General features: G+C 38.7%; 2 protein-coding genes across 3 annotated transcripts; one reads left to right on the top strand and one right to left on the bottom strand.

Annotated features, from left to right (window-relative positions):
* Positions 1 to 74: 74 nt before the first annotated feature.
* spata22 (spermatogenesis associated 22) lies at positions 75 to 6727 on the bottom strand. 2 transcript variants are annotated; one of them, XM_035911462.2, is made up of 8 exons: positions 6704 to 6727; positions 3129 to 3206; positions 2727 to 2864; positions 2321 to 2510; positions 1656 to 2025; positions 1425 to 1545; positions 1228 to 1325; positions 75 to 529 (listed from the first exon to the last, which is right to left on the bottom strand). In XM_035911462.2, the coding sequence occupies exons 2-8, from the start codon at positions 3166 to 3168 to the stop codon at positions 338 to 340; spliced, it is 1149 nt and encodes a 382-aa protein (XP_035767355.1). In that variant the 5' UTR covers positions 3169 to 3206; positions 6704 to 6727; the 3' UTR covers positions 75 to 337. The 2 variants fall into 2 exon arrangements, with proteins under 2 accessions (XP_035767355.1, XP_006799501.1); XM_006799438.2 differs by lacking the exon at positions 6704 to 6727 and adding an exon at positions 3676 to 3748.
* On the top strand, positions 6354 to 14612 carry stip1 (stress-induced phosphoprotein 1). The gene is made up of 14 exons (XM_006799439.3): positions 6354 to 6481; positions 9354 to 9563; positions 9661 to 9802; positions 10117 to 10258; positions 10456 to 10621; positions 10749 to 10875; positions 11162 to 11264; positions 11608 to 11728; positions 11935 to 12031; positions 12126 to 12250; positions 12363 to 12399; positions 12513 to 12616; positions 12923 to 13095; positions 13194 to 14612. The coding sequence occupies exons 1-14, from the start codon at positions 6473 to 6475 to the stop codon at positions 13264 to 13266; spliced, it is 1629 nt and encodes a 542-aa protein (XP_006799502.1). The 5' UTR covers positions 6354 to 6472; the 3' UTR covers positions 13267 to 14612.
* Positions 14613 to 15057: the final 445 nt, after the last annotated feature.

Genomic DNA, 15057 nt, shown 5'->3' with positions numbered 1-15057 from the left:
ACAATGTTCTGCTGTTTTGTGAATTTTCTTTGTAATAAAAATATTTCGTAAGTTATAAAAAAAAATAAGAGAGGTTTTACTTTCCGGTTAGGTTTTGGTTAAATTATTATTATTTTATTTAGGGATAAACACAAAACAACATGAACACAAGCATAAGCTCAGCTGTTATAAAATACAAGTGAATGGAAACAGCACCCTCTACAGGTCAAAAACTTCAACAGTTTAAGTGTTAAAACTACTTGGGCTTGCAGCTAAAACCAATTAGAGAACACAGCACTGAGCTTGGCTCCTGCGTACACCCGAACACTGGTATGCTCTGCAGCTGCTGCTTTTCTGCTCAGACTTCACTGAGTGATTTGACCAGCGCCCGCATTTCTGCATCACAGGCTTTGACAGCTTCCTGAGCATTTCTCAGCTCTGAAGGCAGAGCCGGCCTCACAGACACACACATCAGGACATCTTTACTGCGGTCATAGTTACCCACACACCGATGGACCTGACCTCGGATCAGGCGGGGCAGTACCTGCTCCTGTTGGACCAGAGTCAAAAATGAGTCAGTGCTGTTTCATTTTTGGCAACAGTTTAAACATTTCAAACTGGTTTCAGCACATGTAGAAGCCTTTGTAAAGATTATGTACTTGTATGCACTTTTTTGAAAAAGAAAGTACAACCTCTTTCATTTCTAAGATTTTTATATATCTGATCCGTGTTAGATCCTAAAATCAGATAAATCCAACCCCAGATAAAAAGGAACACTTGACATATTACATTTTTTGATGAAGACTAAGATAAAATGCAGAAGTGGTTTGTGGAAAGTGCACCAATACTGTTTCAAAGGAATTAAGAGTGCAAGTAGCAGCCAGTGCTGATAATCAAATGGATTTGATCAATGGATCATCAGTATGTGAGAGCAGACGTTTTGGCAGTTTGCAGGTTTGTCCATTCAGATGTGTGTTGCCACACGGTGGAGTAATATCAGCAGTGATCTTAGAGAAACAATTGTTGCTGCCCATCAATCTGTGAAGGGTCATAAGGTCATTTCCAGACAGTCCACCATCACATAGTGAGAAAGATTCAGTTAGTATGTTAAATGTTAAAGTTGCAGTAAGTTGCAACTGACCATGAAAGAGGCTTTACTTTCCTTTTCTGTATTATGAACCGTACTGTCCCCGTAAAACTCATTTTACATTCAAGCCACATTTGTTTGAATTTTTTTCCCCGACTCACATTTTCATAAAAGACACACTGCACAACCTCCTTCCCATCTCTCAGGAGGAAGTTCTTTGCTCCGTAGCGACCAACTGTGACCGCAGAGTCTAGAGTAGCTGAGGGGGAAGTGAAGCCTGTCAGATTAATGGTGTTTTTCTTCAAAAAAATAAAAAAAAAACTAGTGAGAGCACAGCTGGGATAACAAATCAGCTCACCGAATATCTCAAATAAATAAGGCACTTTGTCTTTAAACTGACTCCAGTGCCTCATGCCATCAATAACTGCAGTCAGGATCCTCAGTGAGTGCTCGGTGGCTGGTTTCACTGGAAATGCTGCCTGCTCAACACACACAAATGTTGCATGGTTCAGCAAAAGTGCATTAAACATTAATTGAAACTTGTGGCTACCTGTCATAAACATATCATTTTTTTTGTATAAATTTCTACCTGAGTTGGAGTTGTTCTCAGAGTGTTTTGTGGATTTGAGCTCGTTTTAACCTCAAAAGGGGATCTCAGTGGCTCAAAGCTGTTTGTAAATTTCCAGGCGTTCTTCTGTGGCTCCGGAGCATTAGCAGACTGCCTCCTGGGTGGTGGAACTGGAGGAGGAAGAGCTCTAGACTGCTGGGAATACTGATGCGTGAAACTGGGTGTTCCATAAGATGACTTCCGGCCCATCTGAGATAACCCCGTATGGGGCACTGGCTGGCTTTGTCCACTCTCGCTACTGCGAGGGCCTTGATATGTGCTCTTTCTGAAATTGATGACAGAGCTGGAATCCTGCTGTCCCAGTGCGTTGCTGGATTGTCCCATCACTGAGCTGAAATGAAAGCCCAGCATTCAACAAACAGTAGTCCCGTGACATGCTTTAAACTTTTAAAAAGATAACATTTGAATTTCTTTGGCACTAATTTAAGTGCCTATAAAATCACAACTTAAACAAGAACCTTGAAGTGCAATGATAATATCCATGGTTCTGAAAACTTTTCCACATGTCATTATCACAGACCAATTCATCCAGTTAAATACCATGTGGGTATATTTTAGCAGTTTACATACATGAGCTATAAGAAAAGAGAGAAGCTACAGTGTAACCAATGATCAGTTAACGACACCTTTTCTCTTTAGCTTTGTATGGATGAGGTATGGGTCCATAGGCTCTAGTTGAAGGGGCAGGTCCAGGAGCAGGTCTGTTGCTGCCATACTGCTGGGCTGGAGCAGCCTGTGAGTTGCTTTGTCTGTTCCACTGTTGACTTTGAGGGACACCAGAAGAGGAACCTGAGGTCTGGTAACACCCAAAGGCACCTAAAGAAAAGGTCAATTCTCATAGGTAAACTATCACAACAAACAACAGCTTCTGTCTGTAGATGTGAAGGGTTATATAAATGACTTTACAATGCTAACCAATGTTCTAAAAACATGTAAACTCAAGCATACCTAAAAGCATGTTTCATTTTTCTGTGGATACACTGACATCTAGTGTCAGAAATAAAGCAGAAGCTTAGAGAATGAACAGTTCACCTGATGGGTTGTGAGATATGGCTGAGCCGGTGTTTGGTGTGTACTCGCTGTGGGAAAAGAATTCATTCTCAGAGGGAAGAGCTGTCAAAGGAACCCTGTTTCGTTTCTTCTGGTTAAAGAGCGGCACAGAGAGGCAGCCTGGAGAAAACGGCAGAGGAAAGACAAGTGAACGAACCACAGCGAATCATGATGCTTATTGACACCACATACTCACTGACTGTTCATTATTTAACCTATATTACTGTGTACAGATAAACTCCACAGCTTGCCACACTTATCCATACACAAACGCTCTATCACACAACCTGGCTGGAGTCAAAGAAATCAATGACTATGAGGTGGAGATGAATACACTGGTGTGCAGACTGTGAAGTTATTATTATTATTATTATTTTTACCAACCTGATGTAGACCTGGCCGCCTGGTTTTCCTGTCTCTTCATTGTACTTGCTTAGATTGAAGTTTATTTAGCTGGCAGGACTTTTTTAGCAGGGAAAACAAAGGTTAAAAAAAAAAAAAAAAGACCTTACGCTTGGTTTTCTGTGCAGCGCTGGAGGTTAACTAACTTGGAAAGTAGTAAGCTAAGCTAATTTATCTTACTCTGGCTCACTAGCTAATAAGCTAACTGTAATTTATAGACATGTCATACAGTTACTGCCTGAAAGTTCAAAGTGTCGTGCTTTTACAGAACCAAACCGTTTTCTGTGAAGATTTTACATAAATGACCAGGTCTTTGTTGGCGAAAACTTGACAAAGTATTACAAAAAAAAAGGAAGACAACAGACGTGAAAATTCAGCACCTCTGAAAGCGCCAAAACTCTACGGTGACAGGTGATGCCTTCACGGTCTACACGCAATCTTGGACTTTGTAAACACAGCCGGAAATAACGGAAAACACAGCTGGTCAAAAACAATTACCGTGACATCTATATTATTTGTGAGCTATTACCTTTTGTTTGTGATGTTTTTTGATCATCTGCTTTTGGCTGTTCTCTTATACACAAGAGGTCGCCACAGTGGATGGATCCACATATTTCATATCAGATATTTCATTTTACACCGAATGTCATTTCCGATGCAACCCTCCCAGGGGTTTGTATCCCTCCTTAAACCGGGAATATTTCTTGTGTTAAGCACTGTAGCCCTTTTTGATAATATTGTATTCAAAATGATTATACATATATTAGCTGTGGTCAGAATTTTAGATGCAATCAGGAAAGGTCATGAATGTCATGGTAATTTGTGGTTTTTAATCATTTCTTTGAACTGTTCTTTTTCCAGCATCCCTTTTTTTAATGACTTTAAAAATTTTTAAGTTCTAATTTATTTTGGAATTTTTTCTAATACACACTGGGTCAAATGTTTACATACAGGCTTAAATACAAGAATACACCCACCCTGCTATGGGTGAAAGGTTTGATAGTTGTCATCAACCATCTGTCATAATTCTGACTGAATTTTTAACCATAATTCTTGGCAAAATTGGTAGAATTTGTTAAATTAATTAAATTTAAAGTCACTAAAGATGTATGTAGTGCAATAATTCCGCTCTGGAAAAACAGTTCTAAGAAATCATTAAACGTGCAAAACTATTATCACATTCATGAGTGTATCTTCCGACCACAACTGCACGTGACATAATTTTAAAATTCCAGGTTAAAAATAATTCAAATATGAATATGACTGAATCTGGATGTGCAGAACATGACTGCAGTGGAATATAAAGCAAGTCACGACTCAGTGAAGGGAAATAAACATGCAGATTATAACATGATTAGCATTTCACACAAGCGGAGACAGAAACAGTAGGATGTGTGTGTATTTGTGTGATAACAGCAATCTGTTTACCCCTGTCTTCCAGTAGATGGGGGAGTGAGACAAAGAGCAAACTAACAACAGCGGGCTTCCTGTGTTACTTTTTAAACCTACTTCCACACACAGCTGTCATTCATTTCTCTTAGTGTGCTGTTTACCACAGGAAAACATGGATTTCTCATCCTTACCCAAATCCAAAGAACTAGAATGTAAAATTTGCATTATAAGCTTCGCCTCATTTGCTAAAGTCTTTGCCATGGTGAAATGTGGATGCTATCAGTCCTGGTGGTGTTTTAGGAGATGAAAATCAAATGAAAATGAGGATATCTTGGGGTGAGTGCAGAAGAAAAGACGCGAGCAAAGGTTTACAGCAGTGCCATCTCTGCGCTTGGTTTTGTGTAGTGCATGAGGCTCAATGTGCTGTGAGTTCGAAGGCCACCTTTTGATCTTGGCTTCTATGTTTTGACTTTTCTGGCTTTGTGAATCCATAGCAACAGCAGCACTGATGGTCTATTCAGAATGTCTTCCACGTCCTCTTGATCCATTGAGAAACTCTTTGATCAACAGATAATTTGTGAAGCTGAGACTTTATTCCAAGTGAAAAAAAAAAATCCTAATCATTTCAGCAGAGCTGCTGAAATGATTAGGATTTTTTCTGGGATAACATAGAGACAGTGACAGTGCTAATGTTTAAAAGCAATTGGAAATGAAATATTTACTGGGATCTGTTCATACATGTTAACTAGGATAATATAATACTGTTGCTGATGAATTCAGAATCCCACAGTTTATAATGAATAAGGGCAAAAAACCTCTATCTAGTTCCCTATTGTAAAATCCTGTTTCTAAAAGGTTATGGATAAAAAAAACTAAACACCTAGCAACAAATTAAACAAGAAAGAAATACGTTTTTGCCTCTTTATTGAAGAGCTTACAACTAGTCTTTCTGAATAAAAATGGGGATGGTTTATTACCCTGCAAAAGTCCACTGGTCCAAATAGTTAAACAATTTAAGAGTAAAATGGCAAAAGAGATTTCATCAGTAGCAGGAATGTCAAACATAAAGCCAAGGGGACCAGTTTTGGCCCAGCAATGGGTGTGCCATAAATTTTGAGCTTTTAAAACTGAGTTTCAAAAATTTTTACACCTTGTCTAGCTGATAAAGAGCTCCCCCACACAGACCTGTCAGGCACTGAAAACATAAAAATACTAAAAGGGCGGGGGGAAGCAGGCCCCAAAGTGTAAAGAACATGAAATCCTTCATGTAGCAAGAATAAGTTTAGCATTTTGCTTTCAGTACTGCAGCAACTGGACTCTTCTGTTCCCAAATAAAATGTTAAAAGAAGAGGCAATTACAACATAACAAATCCCAGCTTCACTGTAGTCATGTTGATTGCATGCACATTTTTTCTTGACATTTTCCACAGCACCCCAGCTTTTTTTTCTTCGAAACAGCGATCTCACACAGTCCAACCTAATCACTAAACAGCAGACTTATTAACTCGTAGCCTAGTGCAACTGTGGGTCAGTAACCCTGAGATTTTGTCTTGGACATTGTCTGCATGTGGTGTTTATCTGTTTTAGTATGCCAAAGATAAATAGATACAAACATCACAGGCTTTAAAAGGTTGCTGGTCTAAATAATATTTTCGGGGTTAATATGTTTATGCCCTCACTTCCAAACACTTCCTCATCTCTGTGCTGCACAGAGAGCCAGTAACATATCTTGTGTAACGTAGCACCGGGTTTTCGCTCATCTTCTGGAAGTTTCAGCTACTGCGCTATATATTGTTCCTCAGATTCCCCTCACGGGTACACTCATCTGGAAGCTAATTACGGACTTTCTACTTCCCAAACTGGCAACCTGGATGTTGTTGAGGGGGAGGCGCTAGTTCACAGTAGTTTCTGGAAAGGAACCTCATGCTTACACCATGGAGAAAGTGAGTGTCCTGCTACTTATTTAATAATTATGACTTTCTAATTGGCATATGTAAGACATATTTGTGTATTCATTTGAGTTGGTTTAGGCTAACATTTCTTTATAATAATTTGGAGGTCGGAGAGGTTAGTCAGCTCTTTACACTGGCCGTTCACTGTTTGCTAGTTAGCTTGTTAGCTTAGCGTAATCTCTTTAGTAAGGTGCTGTAGTCATTTGGGCTTACCGTTTTCACCCGTCACGGAACATTTTGACGGTACTAAACTGTAGTGTTGCTTAACTTCACTTGAACTTATTGAGAAATTAACTTGAATGTTTATTTGCGCAAGGTTGTGTCTCACTTGTGATAGCACACGACAAGGTTAGCTAACTGTTAAGCTAATGTGCGGCAACTTAATTTGTCACACTTGCTTTTTACGTAAAATTATCCCTGTAAGGTTTGCCTGCCGCTGTTGCCAATGGACAGTGTAGGCTCGGTGTTGTAAACCAGCCTTTTAGCCTTCTGCAAACATGGGCAAAATACAACTTACCAAATCTCAGTCAAACAGCTATCTTTGGCTCACAACGTGAACATTATCAGTATGTCAGGATAAGAAAAAAACAGAGAGCCTTTATTTTATTAAGAAACAAATAAACCAATCCTCTGTAACCCCTTTATAAAACGAAAGCAGACGACTGTTAGCTTAAATTGCAGCAGTCGGTCTGTAAGCACATGCTGCAGGAGTATTTTTGGATTAGCTTCAGCGGTGCCATCGGCAGTCTGCACTCACACCGGAGGATCATTCTAGATGCACACACAGGCGAAGCTGTCATGGCTACAGCCGCATGTTGTCGTCAGCCTCTCGAACGTTCTGCATAACAGCTCAGATATGAATGGATTTAATATCTGAGCTGTTTTATTACTTAAAAACTACTGTTGCGCTCAGACTCGGTAACCTATTTGTCCAGCATAAAATCAATAAGTGTGGTGCACGTTAGAAGTCAAAAGAGGGCACTGCCTAGTTAGAAATGTGCTGATGTTGCGAGGAATTCGTCCATGAGTTTAATTTTTTTTTTTTTTTTTTTTTTTACCTTTTTGTGTTTTCTGGATAACGCCAAAATAAGAATTCTTACATTAAGGATTTGACACATTGTGAAAGTAAGACTTGATGCATGCCTCAAGTTTCTTGATCAGCATTCACCATGGTGCAACACATCTACAGGTTTCATTTTCATTTTGGACCGACTTGGTAAAGATTATATGTGAATTCTTACAACTATATGCACATTGTTTACACCCTAATTACTAAAATGACTAGACTGTGATTACTTGATGCTTCACACGATGTATCCAAGTGAAGCTTTTGGTCAACAACTGGACCTTGGTGATATAATCAGCTATCCCTTGCTTATAGCGCCATAATATTTACTGAATATTCACCTTTTTTTTTTTTTTTTTACAAAACCAAACCCTACAGCACTGCAGGGGATTGTGGTGTAGCTATGTTGTTTCAGACTGGATTAGGTCTAATTACTGCTAGGGAGAAAGTTGTGCCACATAACACTTGAAAGTTTTTTACCGTGTTAGTGGACTTTGAGTTTTATCAGACAGTTTTCAAGAGGAGCCAGCAGGGAGTGAGAAAACCTTTTTGGAGCAGCGTGGTGCTCCTTTCTTCTTGGCGTGTTAGATCCAGAGGAGGTGCAGTGCGGTTACTTCATAAACTGTAACAAGCAGCTTTAATTGACAAAGGGTGTACAGTATATTGACAACCTTTTTTTCTTTAGCATTGTCAGTAGGGCTGTGCAATATGACCAAAATCTCATATCCCGATATAAGAATTCTATCATCCCGATAATGATATAAATCACACAAATGTAACATTTTCTGTAAATTCTGTGAATCTCGAGCAGCTCGACTTGCGGGAAGTGTTTCCAGCTGCACGTCATGTAGCTGGAGTAGAGTGTTTTAACAGATGCATGAAACTATACATTTTTGGACATAAGTTGTAACAGCCGCCGTTTTCTTTGTGAGTATTTATTACACAGTGTGCTGCGGGGAAAAGCCTGTTCTAACGTTTGAGTCTAAGGTTTATTTTTTAGCACCTGGCGGCTCTTTTTTACTTCTCATCCGTAAATAATCTGCTCTTTCACTTGATTCAGTTTATTTTGAAAAGTCTCAACATGATCTTGAGCTTTATTGTGAAAGGTTTATGTGGAACTTGTTGAGTGGACACGCAATGGTGTTACCGTCGTTGTTGCTAACCACAACGCATAAAAACAGGCGCTTGTCCTTCCGTAGTGTGGTTATATTAAATATAAGAGAAAGAGAGAACTTTAAGAAATTAATATAGCCACTACAGTGACCATCAAAACGAGGAAAAAATATTGCCGTAAACAGTTTATTTTGCGACACCACGAAACAAACGATGGTGTAAAATGAAACGATAGACATTTTTATATCGTCATCCAATATATATCGTTATATCGAACAGCCATAATTGTCACTATGCTTTGCTTTTGTATTCACTCTGGCTTCCTGCAGAGAAAACTTTTAGAGTAATATACTTCTAGCTATCTAACCTCTGTTTTAGTTTAAAAGAAAAAAAAAAACATTATTTGTAACTGAAACAAAAGTGGGGTCACCTTTGAGCTTTCTGTGAGGCAGGGCTCATTTTCAGGCCAATGTGGTAACAAAATAAAAACACATTTTCTCTCTGCAAGACTTCTGCACCTGATTGACCCTAACAGCTGAATGATTGTCAATTCCTTTTTCACTTCTGCCAGTAGCAGCTGTGAAGGATTTATTCTCCAGTCAGGATTGTGTCTTTGTGTATTTAGAGCAGCAGAGCTGCAAAACAGAGGTTTTGTAAACATGTCTGTCTGTCTGTGCTTCATAGGCTTCAGCATTGAAAGACCAGGGAAACAAGGCGCTGAGTGCTGGAAATGTCGATGAGGCCATACGTTGCTACACCGAAGCCTTGAGTCTTGACCCATCCAACCATGTCCTGTTCAGTAACCGCTCAGCTGCCTATGCCAAGAAAGGCAACTATGAGAATGCTCTCCAGGATGCCTGTCAGACTATCAAGATCAAGCCTGATTGGGGGAAGGTGAGATGTCCTGTTTTATGCCGTTGATTTGTTGACAGAATATATAGTTATTAAAATTGAGTAGACAGTCTAAAATATTTGAAATGTGATCAACCAGGGCTACTCCCGTAAAGCTGCTGCATTGGAATTTCTTGGCCGATTGGAGGATGCTAGAGTAACTTACCAAGAGGGACTCAGACAGGAGCCAAGTAATCAGCAACTAAAGGATGGTCTGCAGAACATTGAGGCCAAGCTTGCAGGTAAAGACTGGATTGTGTTTTTGTTTAGAGCTACACAGAAATGAGGCGTGTGAGTCACTTTTTGTTTGTGTGGTTAGAGGATTTTGTGATGGCTTCTGACAGCATCACTGAAGTAAAAATGCATTTTTTGAGCTTAGGTTTTCAAAATGAAGGAGACAGTCCACTTGCGTTTGGAGTGTTTTTAATCAGACTGTGGGTAAATACTACAAGTTACAGAAAGATAAAAGCTAGTGAATTTAATTCCATAACAGTTTGAATATTTGTGAAAAAAAATCTTTGTGACCACCAATCAACACAGACTTTTTCTTCACCAGAGAAAACAATGATGAATCCCTTTGCCATGCCCAACTTGTATCAGAAGCTGGAGAGTGATCCTCGGACTCGTGAGCTGCTGGCAGATCCCAGCTACAGAGCACTGCTAGAGCAGCTCAAGAGCAAACCATCTGAGCTTGGAACGTATGTGCATTTTCAAAAACAATCTGCAGATTTAACTCAAGTTTTAAGTAATCTGGGTTACTTTTATTATATTTAGAATTTGTCAAAAGTTCTGGAATAGTAATGAAAAGTGTATAATGTGAGCACAAAGTTATGAAGGTTGTCTAAGATTTATTTCCAAGATGTGAATCGGCTCTTATTCCTCTTGTCATCGTCAGGAAGCTGCAGGATCCCAGAGTGATGACTACTCTCTCTGTGCTTCTTGGACTAAACCTCTCTGAGATGGAGGAGGATGAAGAGCCAACTCCTCCTCCTCCTGCAAAACCCAAAGAGACTCAGCCACCTCCTCCCAAAGAGGAAGACCTCCCTGAAAACAAGAGAAAGGTAAATAATCTAATGTTGTTGCATTTTGTTTTTGTTTGTTTGTTTGTTTTTTTTTTAAACATCCAACCTTCTGATTAGTCCATAGTTTGAGTTTTGTTCATCCTTAATTTCATATTTTTTTAAACAGGCCTTAAAGGAAAAGGAGCTTGGGAATGCTGCATATAAGAATAAAGACTTTGAAACGGCACTGAAACATTATGAAGAAGCGATTAAACACGACCCAACAAACATGACTTACATATCTAATCAAGCAGGTATATTTTCTCAGATATTAAACATTTACTAACCTCATACAAACTTTTCATCTATATCATCTTTACAGTCCCTGCATTATCAGGGACTGTAACATCTAGCCCTCTTAACTGAATCTGGGAATATCCTCCAGAATGTGGCTGTGTGACTGTAACATAACAGTTATGATATCAACTATAAATGAATACACAGTGATATAAATACAGCTTTAGTTTATCTAATATGACGTAAAATGGTTAGTGTATTCTATTTGTGTTTAACATGTGCTTGTATTTGTTGTCATTTCAGCTGTGTACTTTGAGAAGGGAGATTTTGACAAGTGCAGAGAGCTCTGTGAGAAAGCCATTGATGTTGGCAGAGAGAACAGAGAAGACTACAGACAAATTGCTAAGTGAGTTCTTTTATTTTACTGGTGATACATTTCTGGTGGAACAAAGATAGCCTTTTACTTTTTCACGATTGTTTTGAGATCTTATGGAAATTATGAAACAGGTTTTAGCCTACAGAAAATGTTTAGTCTGATAGGAATGAAAACCACATATATCTGTGTGGGTGTACATGTGGGGCCACTTAGTGACCAGTAGAGAAACACTGTGAATTGTAGTGTCAAGGGACCACAAGAAGCAGTGTTGTACTGACTAACTTTCCACCTGAGTGGCTTTTATTAAAGTTGCGTAAACAAATGATCTTGACTGTCTGTAATAACATGCTTGCTATAATCTGTCTCCTCTAAGGGCCCTGGCTCGAATTGGCAACTCGTACTTCAAGCAGGAAAAGTACAAAGAAGCAATTCAGTATTTCAACAAGAGTTTGACAGAGCACCGAACTCCTGACGTGTTGAAGAAGTGTCAACAGGTGCAGTAGTCCAGATAGTTAATAAATGGATTAGCTAATGTTGTCAAGAGTTGGCACAGTAAAAAAAAATAAAATAATACCACATTAGCAAATCTATTTTTAATGCCTATAATTAACTGAAATTTTGAATGTAAAGAAAAACATAGTGTATACTTGGTATGCAGTACCTAAACTGAAGTTCACTTACTTTGTAATTGGTTTTGCAGGCAGAGAAGATTTTGAAGGAACAGGAGAAAATAGCCTATATCAACCCAGAGTTGGCCCTGGAAGAGAAGAGCAAGGGCAATGATGCCTTCCAGAAAGGTTTGTAATAGTTGCAGTGCTTTCTGCTCGACTGCCATTTCTTCTTTTCTCTTCGAACTTGCACAAAGATGAGCTTGTCTTTTCTTTTTCACAGGAGACTACCCCTTAGCCATGAAACATTACACTGAGGCCATCAAGAGAAACCCTAATGATGCCAAACTCTTCAGTAACAGAGCTGCCTGCTACACAAAGCTGCTGGAGTTTCAGCTTGCCCTGAAGGTATAGCACATCCTTCCCGAGTAGGAGTTCATGTGAATCTAATGTAATTTATGCATACTTCTGCATTTATTGTGCATTTAAGACTAACCATGAGGATCTTTTATCTTGTCAGGATTGTGAAGAGTGCATCAAACTAGAGCCCACCTTCAGTGAGTAATAACTTTTATATTAATTACATTTTTGCCTTTTGCCTGAACTGTATCATCTAGAATTATGTCAGTTTATTGTAATTTTACAAATAGTTTATGACATTTGTTCACAGTAAAGGGCTACACACGTAAAGGAGCTGCTCTGGAGGCCATGAAAGACTATTCCAAAGCTATGGATGCATACCAGAAGGCTCTAGAGCTTGACTCTTCCTCAAAGGTATTTTACAGGATATTACATGCTTCAGAAAATGTGGACTTGAGTAGAAAAGATATCTGAGAAAATAATTTTTTTTTCTGTATACTTCTGCTACATGTTTGCTGGTTGACACAGTAGTTAGTTGTCCAATCACTTTTGAATAAAAAAGAATTGGTTACATTTTTTTTTTAACTAAACAGATTTGTGTGTTGGAAATGTGAAGAGAGCAGACTGATGAATGAAATGTGGTAATGTCAGATATAACTGTATTTCTAATGCGTGAACAGTGAGCGACAAAAGACTGAATTGAATTCTTTCCACTTTCAGGAAGCCTCAGAAGGCATTCAGCGCTGCATGGTAAGTCAGGCCATGAGGAATGACAGCCCTGAGGAAGTGAAGAAAAGGGCCATGGCTGATCCAGAGGTGCAGCAAATTATGTCTGACCCAGCCATGCGTATGATCCTTGAGCAGATGCAGAAGGACCCACAGGCCCTTAGCGAGTAAGTTTGACAGCTTTACCTCCAATGCAGTTTGCATTTTAACTGTATAGTACAGATTTGTAGTTATTTTTAATTTTTTTTGTTTGTTTGTTTTTCAGCCACTTAAAGAATCCAGTTATTGCTCAGAAGATACAGAAACTCATCGATGTTGGACTGATAGCCATTCGTTAATGGGAGACATGAGCCACAGCTGTTAAACCCTCCAAAATGAAACTTTTACTTTTTCTTTCTTTCCTTCTTTTTTTTTTCTTTTTCTTTGCCTTCAAATCCAACATATTATCTCCCTGTTCTCACTAAGACTGTATGTGTTTGGTTTTTTTATTTTTATTTTTATTTTTCTTTATTTTTTATAAAGTTTCACAAGTTTAAAATTGTTTTGAACAAAGCAAGTTTCATCTGGAAAGCTTCAGACTCCAGATAACTGTAAGAAAAGAAATTGGATTCAAGTGTACGGGTGTTTTTAATACATCTAAAAAATAATAATAATAATAAAACGATGCAGTACACCGTCATGTTCAGTGTTTAAAGGGCAAATCCATCCTAAGGCTTTTCTCATTTTCCTAGTGGTTCATGATTTAAAGACGGAGCAGAAAAGGGAAGAGTAAAAATCACTCCAAATAATGATTATAATGTGCAGCACATCTCAAATTGAAGTTGTCCCTGACCTTTGTATTGTCAACTTTGAGGTTTAATTAAACATGGTGCTTTTATGTTGAAACGCCAAATTCACATTCCTTGGCGCTTCCATTTCTGGTCATTTCCTACACCTCAAATGCAAAGTTTAATCCAATCCCTTTTAACACCTAAATGCACGTGTGAGACTCTTAAAAACATATTAAACGTTATTATGATTTGGACGCGTATCATGTACAGCTGTCTCTAAGCAACAGCACAATTTAGTCATTAAATTGGAACAGATGGTGATTAAGTGTAAATGGATTTTAAAGATGGTCTGAATGTGATAGTTAAAGGGTGGATTTACCTTTCAGTGCTAGCACATGCTGGATGAGTGTGCTGACTTGTGCGTTAACTTAGATTAACCCCATTGCACCCTGTCACAACTTGCTAATGTGCATCACACCCAGCAAAGTCGTTTTGTTTTATCTTTGCACATACTGCTGTCACATGTCCTCTCCGTGACAGCTCAGCTTTTTTTTTTTCTTTTCCCAGAGGAAAGACAAGTTATACTTCTAACTAACATTCTGCCACAATTTTGCCAATTTGTGGCTTCAGATACCTCAAAGTTACCACATTGTCATAGTATCTTTGTGCTACGGTTTCCAAGAGGGACTCCAATATTCTATTGTAATGCCTTTTGTTTCCACACATACACAGTAGAATAATAAAATGTAGTTATTTGTGCAGCACAGCATCGAAATAGGGCATTTCTATCATTCAAGTCCCCATTGTAATCATAAAGTACACACATCTCACATGATGTAAACAGAATTGTCCATGGAAGTGTAATGTACTAATGGAAACCAGTTGTACTGTGAAATATACAGTATCTGAATGTATCTTGAAAGGAAGTGGTGGCTTTTTTTTCACGACGCTGAGTCGGCAGATGGGTAGACCTACAGTTTCAATGCCTTGCACTACTTGCATACCAGTGATAGATAAAATGACTGATCTAGACCCCTGTGAATTTAGGTATAAAATAAGATTTAAACGTACAGAGACATAGGCATTAGTAGCATGCTGAAAAATGTTATTTCTTTTTTTTTCTAAAGGAAGACAAAGTGTGGCAAAACAAATGAAAAGCATAAACATTAGTAGATTTTTTTTTTTTTAAATTAATGGAGAGAAAATATTTGACATTTGTCGTAACTACTGGGCAAAACTTGAGCTAGTGTTTGTGGCACAGAATTGCCGGATTCCGTTGAGCTCTTGAGCAATCTCGCTCCGCCCACTCCAGTGGTTCACGTGACTGACCGTCGCCCAGGTTCTGTCGGAAGCATCCTG

The sequence above is a fragment of the Neolamprologus brichardi genome, chromosome 10, assembly GCF_056152115.1.
Source record: "Neolamprologus brichardi isolate AB-2024 chromosome 10, ASM5615211v1, whole genome shotgun sequence".
NCBI lineage: Eukaryota > Metazoa > Chordata > Actinopteri > Cichliformes > Cichlidae > Neolamprologus > Neolamprologus brichardi.
This window is presented reverse-complemented; position numbering and strand designations above follow the sequence as displayed.